The sequence below is a fragment of the Notothenia coriiceps genome, unplaced genomic scaffold, assembly GCF_000735185.1.
Source record: "Notothenia coriiceps isolate Sejong01 unplaced genomic scaffold, NC01 NC01_scaffold00038533, whole genome shotgun sequence".
NCBI classification, from domain to species: Eukaryota; Metazoa; Chordata; class Actinopteri; order Perciformes; family Nototheniidae; genus Notothenia; species Notothenia coriiceps.
The window spans coordinates 30,793-45,474 of NW_011371234.1; the positions used below are offsets into that span (position 1 = coordinate 30,793).

Here is a 14,682-nt window from a genome sequence, read left to right on the forward strand (position 1 = left end):
AGAAAAAAAAACTGAATGGAACTATGCAAAACATACAACATCATGATCGTCATATTGTAGAATTAAGGTAGAAGTAGTAGAACCATTCAATTAAAGTGTTATCTCCAGCAATTTAGTACTGCACTCGCATAAAGCTGAGGGACTAAGAGACAGGTAAATAGAACACAAATCGATGCAGCAGATGTCGAGATAAACGCACTTTAAAATCCCTAGTATAAATTTAAAACACATGACCATAACATTAACAGACTTGACATAGCTCAAAAGTCAGACAAAATTAATAGTTTTCACTAAATTAGTCAAATCAGTGGAGTATACCTTTAGATAAGTGTAGACTGTTTTCTTTTTTTAGATAAGGAAAGAGGGACAACATATCAAACAAGCTTAATAGTGTCTTTAGTGTTGCAAAGGGGCAGTTTTTTCTGCATAAACAATAATTGATTAAATAATATATAAACATGCCAAAATGTGTTATTTATTCATAGTTTGATATTTCCGTTGTACAGAATAATGGAGTGCTCATTCAAAATCAGCACGTAGGATAAAACAAATTAATGTGGGCCCATTTAGAAAAAATATATATATTAAAAATGATACAAATAAAGTGTTGCCTTTTCGTTTACTTAATTGGCTAGATGGTTTTTGATTTCTTATAGTTACATATATAATTGTAAAATACGTTTTGATGTGAAAAAATCAGCCAGTAGGCTATGAACAGTTGTAAGATATTTACTCAATTAAAACGTTTTCATTAATCTTTTGTATTTTCCCTTTAAAGACATTACTTTTAGAAGAGGTTTTCAAAACATGAATTATAGCATACAAGGACTTTTGTTCCAGGTACCTTATAGTGTAGGTTACCTATAACAGGCTATTTTTTATTTAATTACTGTACTATTATCTGGCTAGAAACACGACGCATGCGTATTTGTAACTGTTATTTCTAGTTATTGGGCCAACGACAGATGGTCGGCGGGCTATATAACCACCAGGCCGCGCTGCTCTCTGGGTAATTACGGTAACGGACGTCATCCGCTTCCCCCACACCCAGCCGCTCAGCTCTTTTGCCGGTTAAAGCTTGGTCGGACAGCGCGGTGCCATTTGGCGCAGTATTGAGCTTCATCTTTCGACAAAAAGGCTTCCAGTTATTTATTCATAGTCGTATTTGTGAATTGTATTTAATATATTTGCCTTTAAACATTCACAATGAGCTCAATTAACGTCAAAAAGCTGAAAGTGAACGAGCTGAAGGACGAGCTGAAAAAGCGTGATCTTTCCGACAAGGGTCTGAAGGCCGACCTAATGGACCGCCTGCAGGTCGCGCTGGACGAGGAGGCCCTCGGCGGAGATTCCCCGCTGGACCCAGAAGCTGTGGCGGTCGAGGGTTCCGGCCAGGCCGCCGACCATGAGGGCATGGGAGAGGAAGAAGAAGGTGAGGGCCCGATAGAAGAAAGCATGGAGGCCAACGAGGATGAGGAGGAGGAAGAAGAAGAACAAGAACCGGAAAATGGAGGCAACGATGATGCCGTTGCCGAGGACGAAGAGATGGGTGAGGGGGAAGAGGACGAAGACGACGAGATGGATCCCATGCTCAAGGCTGATGTCGACGACATGGAGAAAATAGACACAGAGGATGGTGAGCCCGCAGACCAGACTGCAGAGGGTGAGTCGGCCGGGTTGGTTTGGAAAATGTGTCTGGCTGGATGGACTGTGGCTGGGTGTCGAGTTTTGCTATAGCGTTAATGCTACCGCGGTAGCGAGCCGATTGGGGATCATTACATATGAATGCGTTACCATACAACAGAGCGTCCATGTTGAGCTAGATGATAAACCAACTAAACTAGCAAGCGTTAGCATCAAACTGAAACCGTTAGCATGACATGCTCATCTGACGTTAGCATTGGTCACCACCTTGGTTAGCTAACGTTCACTATTTTGTAACGTTAAGTTTCGATAGTCCGTCCACGAAGGTAAGCTTTAGCTTATTTGTAATAGTTCAGTGTCGGTAAAAACCTAAAATACGCTAATGAAGTCAGAATTAATATTCATTTAACCTAGCTTAGTGCGGCTTTTCGTTTTGCTCGGTTAGCGTGTTAGCTTGCCAGCTAACGTCATTTTCTTTGTGTCTGAGGTGCCGTGCTAACTAGCGGATCAGTCGGTTAGCTAGTTCAGGGGTTCCCATAATTAAGGTTAGCTACGAATGGGGTGGTACAGTGGAGATGCACAAATATGATGAATAAACTTTGTATAACCTGTTTCATAATGGCGTAACATTAAAGCAGCATGTTTAAATATGTGACTGCTGCAGTGATAGTAGGGTGGCTTCGTCCGCCTCGAACTAGTCACAAGACAATTGGGGAGTTTCAACAAAAACGTTCCAAATTTAACTGAAATTACAAACTTCTTAGGAATAAACAGGGTGGCCTGCTGTTCAAAGTCTAAATGTATTAGCCTTCAGTAGAGCCGGGAACGCCTGAACTGTCTGACCCAGAGCTGTGCAGGAGATTGGGTTGGCACGTGGTTAGTTTATCGGTGGTTCGAATAGAAAGTGTAGTCTTGTTGGATGAAGATACAAATCTGAGTTTACGTGATTAGCCAACTAGGTTATGTAGGGCAAGATATGGGGGGGGGGGGTCAACCCAGGGCTTCGTAGGTATTCCCATTTCCTTGCATGATGCATTTGTCCCAGACAGCATTAGACTTCTTTGATGAAATGGCTGGATCCTATTGAGAAACACATATTCTAAGCCGGCTGGCTGACTTAATGTCCCTTTACTTTGCAGAGACTTGTTTTCCAGCCCCAGCAAACACTGTTCACAATGTTCATATCGACCAGCCTACATTGTAATTCTTATATCTGGTCATTAGAGCTGTTACAATTTCTGATTGTGTTTTATTTAAGTGTAATCATGAGGTGTTGCCTCTTTATTTAATATTGATGATTATGGTCGACACTGTAACTAATGAACGGGCTTTGTGGGCCAGAACCCCACTGCCAGTCCGACCTCTCTCTCACAAAAAGGAACACCTCATTCTATATCTTTGTTCTATTTTCAAAGGGGATGCGGACAAAGACACGAATGCTGATCAGAAGAATAAGAAGGGTGTTAAGAGACGCCGGGAGGAACATGGAAGGGGCTACTTTGAATTTATTGAAGAGAACAAATACAGCTGGTAAGGATGGGACAGAGCAAAAATGGCCTTCAGCATCCCTGAAGCGCCATCTATAGCTTTGTTGAACTGTATTGGCTTTAAGTGCCAATGCACATATAACTAGCATGAGGAAAACCCTCATTTTTAAGTATTATATTTATTAATAACCTTACTTTCACCTGTTTTTGAGGGTCATCCCTGACTACTTTAAGAGCCTTACCTTTACAGTGCCCACTCACATGTGTGATTGCATTCTGTAGCAGAAGTGCAACTATCAAGTCTCTCTGAATTTCCACATTTGTTCTTCATCCCACTTATTGTTTTGAAAGCCCATTGTGTGCTGAAGGTGAATCAAAGCTGCTCAAAGAGAACCCAGAGGAAAGTAGCAGAAAGGGGGGTGGAGAGGAATAGCTGAGGGGCGTGGGAGGAGGGGTCCACTGCTGCAGGGTAGCACACAAGGATGTAGCAAATTCCCCAAACGTCCACGGAGGAACTCACTATTGACCGTCCATCGTTTTTGCCTCGCAATGGTCTTGACATTTTTCCGTTTTTTATTTCACTGGTTGTATGACGTCAAAATGCTATCTCTGTCTCATGTCTTGTGTGTATGTTTTCATGGTGTGGATGCCTGTGTTTGCAAAGCTTGTTTCTATCCCCCCGCGCAGGTGACATCATGCATGGGTAGTGGTGAGTGGATGTGTGTGCATACATGTGCCGACTTCTTGGTGTTTTGTTTTCATTGCGCTGTTGACACAATAAGGATAAACCAGCCAGAATCAAATTTAAGACCAATTTTAATACATTTTTTTCAAAAGCCTGACATAATATACCATAATACATGTTACTTCCACCAGATTTGATAACATAGGTTTGCTTCCTTTTGTGGTGCCCAACCCTGACAACATAAATGTTAATGCAAGTGTCCATTAAACTCTATAAAATAAAAAAAAGCTCCATCATCACATTTCCCCTAACAACTGTTACTGTTTCACATCTACCCTATTTGAGGCCATGGGGTCTATAGAGCAGCAGCCATTGTTGGAGCCACTAGCTGACTTAGACAGTATGTTTGCCAAGCGCCCCCCCCATCCATGACAGATGTCTCTGGAGATGTAAAGACAGCTGCAAAGGAATGCACTAAATCTATATCTTACTTCTAAAAACACAACTTCACTGGAATTGCTTAAGCTTCAGTGTAAGGTTATTTTTCAACAATTTTGACTAGTTAGTCTTGAAATTAAGAGATTTTGGTACCTATTCTCATGCTACAGACTTGGTAAGTTGCTGTAGTTCTTGTGATACTTTGATTACTCGTTTTAAGCAGCCAATCATGGTGGAAACTCAAAACAGTGACTTGATCTTTTTGAATTTGGAATTCCCCTAAGGAAAGTTAAATATAACCGCACCTTCTATCAGCAGTCCTGGAGATCATAATATCCAATCTGAAAGGGGAGATTTTTTTTTATCAGCTTCACCAATGGATAGCCTTGCATTCAAGGGTTAGCAGGGATGCTTTCTCTGTAAATCTCTCATTTTAGATTTCGCTGGATACGGTAAGGTAAGTGTTGTCTGGCCAATCACACAGCTGACAATATCCTGATAAAACTTTGGAGGCTCGCTTGCCCCATTTACTCTTTCTATTTTGTATTGTTCCCCCCTAGTCTGTCTTTCCTCCACAAATATTTTTCGGCAAGTGGTACCCAAGGCCTCTATATGTTCCATGTAGCTGCACTGGCACGGGAATCCTCTTACTGACATGTTGGCATATCTTTTCAGGGCCTCATTCAAGTCTCCCGTGCCACCCCTTGAGGAGGAAGATGAGGAGTTTGATGACACCAAAGTCTGTCTGGATACCTGTGAGTGATTTTAAATGTGGATAATAACTCAATGTAAAGAAATATCTCAAGCAAGTTTTATGAATTCAAACACCTGTCCAAGAAGACATGACAATTACCAGGAACTATTGTGTTAATATCGACTGTCCTTTTTGTTGTGTTCCAGACAACTGCGACCTGCACTTTAAGGTGTCGCGGGACCGTTACAGCGCCTCATCTCTCACCATGGAGAGTTTTGCTTACCTCTGGTCCGGAGGCAAGGCCACCTACGGCATGAACAAAGGCAAAGCCTGCTTTGAGATTAAGGTACCGTTACAAAGCTGATGTATTCTACACTGTTCACACAATTGTGTGTTTACATTGTGAATAATTAACCTTTCCCTGCCATGTGAACCATAACACCTCTGAAGGGGTTGAGGCTTACATAGACAGTTAAACAATGGTTACAAATAGGTGTAAAATGTTTTTTATTAAAGCTACTTGTTGAACAAGCGAAAAATATCCTGATACAATTGTGTTTTTCTTCATGTCAACAGATTGCAGAGAAAATCCCTGTGAAGCACATCTCCAGCAAGAACATGGAGATTCATGATGTCCAGGTCGGCTGGTCCCTGTCTACTGGCACCCTACTTCTTGGTACGTTTTTCAATCTGTTATTCAGTAGTCGGGCTGTTTGTAGAGCTAATTGTTATGTCTATAGTGATCTGGCAATCATGGTATATCAGTGTTTCCCCTAGAATGGAGTCATAGCAGCGGTGCTAAGGCACGTGAGCCCAGCATAATGTGAGCGCGGAGCGCGTGGAATTTTTTAGTGCGTGCGAAATGCGCCCCGCCAATTTGTTTCTATGTGTCAGCACAAGAAAGGCTCTTGAGGCCTAGTACCAGGGCTGGTTCTAGACAATTTGCTGCCCTAGGTGAGATTTTAGGCGATATCGTATGTGTAAAGAATAAATGAAAAATTTCTACAAAAGACAAATACACTGCAGAAACTTATTGACATAGGTAATAGATGTAAAAATGGCTTCAAATGTATTCAGTATTGTATGAACATGTTTGAATTGGGGGGTGGACGTCACATCCTTTAGGGGGGTGCGGGGGTTATGTAAAATGCTTCAATCTGGTGCACTTTGAGCACACAATTACTAGAGACCTGATCTAGGGGGCACAACTCTAAAACGCCCATATGAAAAAGATCGGTTTACATTTTAATAATCAAATAAGTCTTTGAACATAACCAATAACTACCATAGCCAATAACAAATAAATGTAGCTTATTTTATTTTTGTTGTTCATTCATATCTTATTTTACCTAGTTAACATTTATTTATTCATGCACATTTTTGTATCTCTCCAACTTTAAACGATATTTTTGGTTAACTGTCCTATAGTATACATTTGAATGATTTCAAACCTGTTTTTATTTATCCTAATAATTATAAAGGAGTGCCTGGGAAATATGTGTTTACATAATTTGTGGTCAAAACGTTTGAGACCCACTGAGATAACTTAGACTAAAATTAACTATCTAAATACTCAGAGTCCTTAACCTCACTGAGCCTCTCAGTCTGACAGGAGAGCTCTCCTCCACCCTGGTTGTAGAAACATCTACTTCTTATATCCGTTAGCGCAGCTAGCACCAGATTCTAATAACATCAGCGCCGGTACCGGTGCACCCTCTCCCTTGCTCGCTCTCTCGCTACCACGCTACCAATTTGGCTGTGAGCTGCGTGCGCCTGATAAGCCAACATCCCCCACTTTCATCACTTACAGCGCCCACCGTACAGGGCAAATTAAACGTGTAACCGGGGTGAAAAGGGTGTTACATTTACTTAATTATGAATGTTGTTACATCAAGGCCGAACATTTGGATGAGCACCAACGGTCAAAAATGTTTTTCCCTCCCAGAGCTACCAGCGCAGCGCCCCCCAGATCTGGCGCCCTAGGCGACCGCCTGTTTCGCCTATGCCAGTAATACAAATACTACAAATCCACATAACAAACAATCAAAAATGAAAAAGGGTTCACCACTTATTATTATTTTAAGAAAAGAAAAAAAACTTTTTTTTTTGGGTACCTGGCTGGCGCCCCCGAGCAGCGGTGCTCATATTTCAGCAGCGGCGCTGCGCCGCCATTATTTGTATATAGGGGAAACACTGTATATCATTGATTTGATCCACAAAATGGTGACTAAGCCGATGCAGCTATTTGGTATAACTCATTCAGTCCGGGGGCTCATGCAGAATATAGAAGAGCTCAATATAAAACATTATCTTGGTGGGACTTAACGGTGCATTTCATTCATTGCAAGAGGAAAAAACTGACAAACTAAGGAATTCATGCATGTCAGGAGGCTGATGTGATCCTGCATGAAATGGCAGTCTGTCCGGAGAGCTCCCTCTGGTGGTTCACAGGCAGCATGACATGCTAATGTAAAATGGCTCCAGCTCTGGCTGCATAATATAATGGTCTTTGGCCTATGTCCAACATCAATGAATCAGAGTCTGAGGAACTGGGAGATTTAGTTAATTCAGGTCATCTTCTGTCACAAGATATTTTTAAGAATTGTGTCCTTCACTTAATTTTCAGGCGAGGAGGAACATTCTTATGCATACTCTGGGAAAGCCAAGAAGACCACCAACTGTGTGACCGAGGACTTTGGAGAAACCTACGAGGAGAATGACGTCATCTGCTGCCTCATTGTAAGACATAATGCTATCCTAATAACTCATTAAAACCAAGCAAGAGCAGGATAAGAAAGACACCAAAATTCACACGTGGATTTATGTGAATGCATTTTGCCTTCTTTCCTTAGGACTTTGAGGGAGATGAGGTGGTGCTGTCCTGTTCTAAGAATGGCGGGGAGCCAGCTGTTGCTTTCCAGGTCAACAAGGACTCTCTGAGCGGCCAGGCCCTCTTCCCACACGTCATCTGCCATAATTGTGCTGTGGAGTTCAACTTCGGCCAGATGGAGACTCCGTACTTCCCCCAGCCCCAGGGCTACACCTTCCTGCAGCAGATCCCAGTGGACGACCGTGTCCGGGGACTCAAGGGCCCACAGACCAAAGCTGACTGTGAGGTAAGCTTAGGAATGAGTAGATGCTATTTCAATTTGTCATGCACTGACCTTTAAAACTATAATATTCAGCAGAGATTGATCTTAATTGTCCTTTCCCTTCATGCCACATAGATCATAGTGATGGTCGGCCTGCCAGGCTCAGGGAAGACCACATGGGTGAAGAACCACGTCCAGGAGAACCCTGGAAAATACTACATCCTGGGCAGTGACACTATTGTGGACAAGATGATGGTCAGTACTGATAACATTTGTTATATTACATAACTCTGGGAATCCTGTGTCATGCTCTCTATCTCCTGCTGCTTTACGTTTTTAAATCTAATTTATCCTGTCATTTTCTACAGATCAACAGTCTGAAACGCCAGTCAAAGGACATCACAAAGCTGAGCGCCATTTCCCAGAGAGCACCACTTTTCCTGGGAAAGTTTATTGAGATTGCTGCCCGCAAGAAGAGAAACTACATCCTGGACCATGTAAGTGGCTTGCAATGAATCACACCTGATTGTTGCCAATATAAAATACATAAGAGTGTACTCTTAAATTACAGTATAATTGATCCTCTTTCTCCCAACCCCCCCAGACTAACCTGTCTGCCCCGGGCCAGAAGAGGAAGATGTGCTTGTTTGCGGGCTTCCAGCGCAAGGCTGTGGTGGTCTGCCCTTCTGATGAGGACTACAAGGAGAGGGTCCAGAAGAAGGTGGAGAGCGACGGCAAAGAAGTGCCCGAGCACGCCCTCTTTAAAATGAAAGGTATAGAAGATGTTTCAGCCATAAAGCCGTAGTAGTAGTAGTACTACGTCTCTTTCCTTCCTTTTCCGTCATATTCGGGTGTAGTAATGTTCGGTTTATTTTCCTTCCATTCCAGGCTTCTACTCGCTGCCGGGGGAGGGAGAGAGCTTCAATGACGTCGTCTTCGCCGAGCTGCAGAAGGAGGAGGCCGGCAAGCTGCTGGAGCAGTACAAGGAAGAGAGCAAGACTGCCCTGCCCGCTGAAAAGAAACCCAACCAGGGAAGCACAACACCAAAAAGGGGGGGTGGTCTGCGTGGAGGCGGACGCGGGGGCGGGGGCAAGAACCAGTTTGGCCGTGGAAGTGGACCTGGACCGAGAGGCGGCAGCCGCGGAGGCTTCCAGAACAGAGGCAACTTCAGAGGAGGTAAACTGACATTTTGGGATGTATTAATGCCATTATTTTTGCAAAAAATCATTATTGTATTCATGCTAACTTTTCCAATTTCCTCTGTAGCTCCCGGCCCTCGTGGAGGCTTCAACCGCCCACCCCGCGGCTTCCTGCCTCCCCCCGCCTTCAGAGGAGGCTTCCATAACCGTGGAAACTTCAACAGGGGAGGCGGCCCTATTCCTAGTCTGGGCGGATCCCCTCGTGGCGGACCAATGAGAAACATGGGACCCAGAGGCGGACCCATGAACAGAGGTGGTCCAATGAACAGAGGCAACATGAGCAGAGGGGGTGGAGCCAACATGCACCGTGGAGGGGCCCGGGGCCACCACAACCAGGTGGGTTTGATACCGACTCGTACATCCTTACAGCACGTGGTTTGGATTTCTAACAGTAATTTTTCTATAAAATGTCCTTATTTGTATTGTAGCAGTTCCAGCCGAGAGGTGGTAACCGCGGCAACTACGGCAACTTTGGAAACAAGAATGGCAACTTTGGTGGCAACAGGAACGGCGGCAACTTTGGTGGCAACAGGAACAGCATGGACAAGGCCCAGGCCTTCAACCAGAGCTGGCAGCAAGGGGTCAGTACTTGGAGCAGATAAAAATCATTCTTGTGCACATCACAAGACTTCTAACGCCGTCAATGCCCAATACATAAGCAAATCGGGCCCATATTTTACTAGTTTAATGTGAATATTAAAAAAGGTCCAGTCGAATATTGTCTCCACAAGCACATGGAGCATAGCTGCAGTTTTTTTTTTAAAGAAAGATGATAACTACATTGGTGTTCTCAGTGAAAAATACTAGGTGACATTATCCATATTGAAAAATATAATTGTGTTCGGATGGAAACAATCTCATTATACCCCAACAGTGTTATATGATGGTACTGTGTGTATATTCAATATTACCGTAAAACCTGTACTAAAAGTGCAAAACATTTTCCACACCCAAAGAGTTTTTCAATAAGTAGATGATCTGAAAGCAAACGTATCTTACTTTTTTGTAATATACAGTGGGGCAAAAAAGTATTTAGTCAGCCACCAATTGTGCAAGTTCTTCCACTTAAAAAGATGAGGCCTATAATTTTCATCCTAGGTATACCTCAACTATGAGAGACAAAATGAGAAAAAAAATCCAGAAAATAACATTGTCTGATTTTTAAAGACTTTATTTGCAAATTATGGTGGAAAATAAGTATTTGGTCACCTACAAACAAACAAGATTTCTGGCTCTCACAGACCTGTAACTTCTTCTTTAAGAGCATCCTCTGTCCTTGTTAACTGTATTAATGGCACCTGTTTGAACTCAGTGTAAAAGACACCTGTCCACAACCTCAAACAGTCACACTCCAAACCCCACTATGGCCAAGACCAAAGAGCTGTCAAAGTACACCAGAAACAAAATTGTAGACCTGCACCAGGCTGGGAAGACTGAATCTGCAATAGGTAAGCAGCTTGGTGTGAAGAAATCAACTGTGGGAGCAATTATTAGAAAATGGAAGACATACAACACCACTGATAATCTCCCTCGATCTGGGGCTCCACGCAAGATCTCACCCCGTGGGGTCAAAATGATCACAAGAACGGTGAGCAAAAATCCCAGAACCACACGGGGGGACCTAGTCAATGACCTGCAGAGAGCTGGGACCAAAGTAACAAAGGCTACCATCAGTATCCAGGCCCGTCTGAAGTTTGCTAGAGAGCATTTAGATGATCCAGAAGAGGATTGGGAGAATGTCATATGGTCAGATGAAACCAAAATAGAACTTTTTGGTAAAAACTCAACTAGTGTTTGGAGGAGAAAGAATGCTGAGTTGCATCCAAAGAACACCATACCTACTGTGAAACATGGGGGTGGAAACATCATGCTTTGGGGCTGTTTTTCTGCAAAGGGACCAGGACGACTGATCCGTGTAAAGGAAAGAATGAATGGGGCCATGTATCGTGAGATTTTAAGTGACAACCTCCTTCCATCAGCAAGGGCATTGAAGATGAAACGTGGCTGGGTATTTCAGCATGACAACGATCCCAAACACACCGCCCGGGCAACGAAGGAGTGGCTTCGTAAGAAGCATTTCAAGGTCCTGGAGTGGCCTAGCCAGTCTCCAGATCTCAACCCCATAGAAAATCTTTGGAGGGAGTTGAAAGTCCGTGTTGCCAGCGACAGCCCCAACACATCACTGCTCTAGAGGAGATCTGCATGGAGGAATGGGCCAAAATACCAGCAACAGTGTGTGAAAACCTTGTGAAGACTTACAGAAAACGTTTGACCTCTGTCATTGCCAACAAAGGGTATATAACAAAGTATTGATGAACTTTTGTTTTTGACCAAATACTTATTTTCCACCATCATTTGCAAATAAATTCCTTAAAAATCAGACAATGTGATTTTCTGGTGTTTTTTTTTTTTTCTTTCTTTCTTTCTTTCTTTCTTTTTTTTTTTTCTTTCTTTTCTTTCTTTCTTTCTTTTCTTTCTTCTTTCTTTCTTTTCCTCATTTTGTCTCATAGTTGAGGTATACCTAGGATGAAAATTACAGGCCTCTCATCTTTTTAAGTGGGAGAACTTGCACAATTGGTGGCTGACTAAATACTTTTTTGCCCCCTGTACATATGATTGAGTGTACATACCCATAATAAATGTGTCATCTCTTGTGTCCTGTGCAGTTCTGGAACCAGAAGCCCTGGAGCCAGCAGTACCAGCCTGGATATTACTAAGACACTTGTAACTGACTGGTGGCCCACACTAAGATCCACCTCAAGCCACGGAACATCCCTCCACCCCGCTTTTTCAGATTTTCTTTTCCTAGAACCCCATTTTTAATAGCTTAAAAAAAAAAAAAACTGATAAATATTTACCGTGATATGGAGCAACAACATTCCACATCAGGGAGGAGACGTCATCCTGAGTGTAATTGAAGCTTTATATATATCTACGAACACATTCTTGGGTTTCCCCAAATCATCCGGTTTCTTTCTTTTCGTTGTACATTTCCTTTTTTCACCTCTTTTAAATGACGTGCTTTTAAAGAAATCTGTTTGTAATATCAGGAACCAGAAACATTTTGCTAGCCCGGCAGATGTTGATAAAGGTTTTTTTTTTTTTTCAGGGTTGTGTATTTTTATCTGTGCTGTGATTTTTATTTGTTTTGCTTTTTTGTTACAAATTGTAAATATAATTTTTTTTTTTTTGCGTAGTTTGTATGAGAAGGAACCTTGGCATATTAGAGAGAAGCATGGTAGCTGCATATATTGTTAGTCCACTGTCAATCAGTTCAACTGAAGTAACAGATGACTTGTCTTTTGTTCCCAGTATCAAACCTGTAACCTAAACTCCATAGATCTACAATAAACAACTCGTTGGCTTTTTTACATTCTTCCTGGCTATTGACTTTTGATTCAGTTCAAAGGTGTGTAAAAGACCTTTGAGTGGGTGGAGTCCTAGTTTGTTACTTCAAACAGGAAGGACACGCCTCCAGTTTACACCTCATTAACAAAGTATTCCCTTCAAGTGTTTCTTTGATACCATGTAGCTATTCTAATGTACATTGCTTTGAGACAGTGTTTCGACCAAGCCATTTTAAGGATCTAAGTAAGCCATTTTGTACAACATTTCTCTTTTTTAAATTTGTGTTTAAAAGTATTTGTTCTTAGAAAATAGAGCCCTTGATTCTCAGGTTTATCAAAGGGTCCTTTAGTGCAGTAGACTTCTGAAAACAGCTAGCACTGATCAACTAATTCCAAATCAGAACCACAATTTATGATTCAAATGACAACTATTTAACATGTTTGAGAGTTCAGCACAAATGGAGTGAAAAGCAGGCAGGGTTACTCATTTTCACCAGCAAACCTAAAGGGCTGTACCATGACAACACCACCATGATGGAAATGGATGACGTTTTTCAACTTAAAGGCATTATTTTTTTGAATTTAGGTTCGTCTAAGTGACTGTGGCCCCCCGCAATAATGGCAGCTCCTCATCCAACAGCTCATAAAATGTCCCTGCACATTTTCCCTGGCAGAGGACGCCCTGCCTAACCCTGCAACATCAGAACTGGAAAACCTGATCTGTGTTTCTAATGTTTACCTCCCGGTGTTATTAACAAACATGTAAATACATCTCAACCATGCACGAATGTTCATTAATGGGCTTGGAGTAATAACTGTATTGTGATAACAAAAGTGTTGGTTTGCCTAAATAACTGCGATGTGATTAATTGTCCGCTAAATTTAATTGTGTGGAGAGTTTTTGCTCCTTTCATTGTACTTGATACATAAAATCTAGCAGAATGCAAGCTTTGAGTTTACAGTATAACACGACAGACACTATATTTTTATCGCTTTATGTTGCAGGTTGTATATCGGGTCTTTTATTATTAAACCCACAATGTAAAAACTTTGGGACATTTTTCAGATTTGTTGTCTTTTCTATCTTACGGTTTTTTGATATTTGTGTTAAAAGAATTTGGGACTATTATTTTTTATTTGTCTCAACTCTATTAAAGTTTAAGAAGCTGGTATATGACTGCGTGGTTTGTTACACTAAAACACATTTAACTCCCTCAGAAGATTACAGGTTTCATTTCATGTAGCTGTTTGTGAAGCCGATAAACAAAATAAAGATTTAAGCTAATTAAAATTTTGAATTTGAACTTTGAATTGATTTTGCATGTATTTAGTAGATGCATTTGGGGAAGAAGAACTATGTAATGTACATAAAGGTAGGGTGAGTAATTTACTTCAGAAACCCTTTTTGTTATATTCCATGGAATGCTCTTAACATCCCGATAGCAATGAATAAATGAAATGCTTTGACAATAAAATGTAATATATACAAATATTTCATCTGTAGAAGCCGTAGTATTGTAAAAAGCACGACCAATCATCTGAGCCAGCCCGGCTAAAATAACTGGATGGACTACCCGCCTGTCATCCTTCCATCTGTGCACAAACTTATCTCGTGCCCTCATTGGTCATGTGCGCGTTCGTGTGTGTTGGAGGAGGGGCTCTGTAAGGAAGTGGCAGATTTTTTCCGTCTGTATTTTCAAATTCTAGCGCACTGGTTTTTTTTATGGATTTTTTGTCAAAGCATTTAAGACATTCATTGCTATCGGGATGTTAAGAGAATTCCATGGAATATAACAAAAAGTGTATCTCGAGCTGGTTTCTCAAACTTACCTACCCCACCTTTAAGTGAAAGTGACAATACCAAATTGTAACAATTCTCTATTAAAAGTAAAAGTATAAAAAAAACATTTACATTTCACTTGTAAGTGCAAACATTTGGTAGCCTACTCATTATGCATATTTGCCCACTTTGGAATCCTAATAAATGACTGGATTATGATTATTGATGCATTCATGTGTTCATCACAGCTGGTAAGGTGTAATTGTAATAACTGTATATACTGCTGTTGGATATCCTAAACTAAAATGTTTATTCA

The 14,682-nt window shown here is 41.6% G+C and overlaps 1 protein-coding gene across 2 annotated transcripts; it reads left to right on the forward strand.

Moving 5' to 3' along the window:
* The first annotated feature begins 1,010 nt into the window (after positions 1 to 1,010).
* Positions 1,011 to 13,616, forward strand: hnrnpub (heterogeneous nuclear ribonucleoprotein Ub). 2 transcript variants are annotated; one of them, XM_010797840.1, is made up of 14 exons: positions 1,011 to 1,636; positions 3,060 to 3,174; positions 4,930 to 5,009; positions 5,155 to 5,294; positions 5,525 to 5,624; positions 7,575 to 7,687; positions 7,801 to 8,064; positions 8,176 to 8,295; positions 8,409 to 8,537; positions 8,645 to 8,813; positions 8,929 to 9,216; positions 9,307 to 9,575; positions 9,668 to 9,820; positions 11,906 to 13,616. In XM_010797840.1, exons 1-14 carry the CDS (start codon positions 1,207 to 1,209, stop codon positions 11,954 to 11,956), a joined length of 2,421 nt encoding a protein of 806 aa, XP_010796142.1. In that variant the 5' UTR covers positions 1,011 to 1,206; the 3' UTR covers positions 11,957 to 13,616. The 2 variants fall into 2 exon arrangements, with proteins under 2 accessions (XP_010796142.1, XP_010796141.1); XM_010797839.1 differs by having other exon boundaries at positions 1,012 to 1,663.
* The last annotated feature ends 1,066 nt before the right edge of the window (positions 13,617 to 14,682 follow it).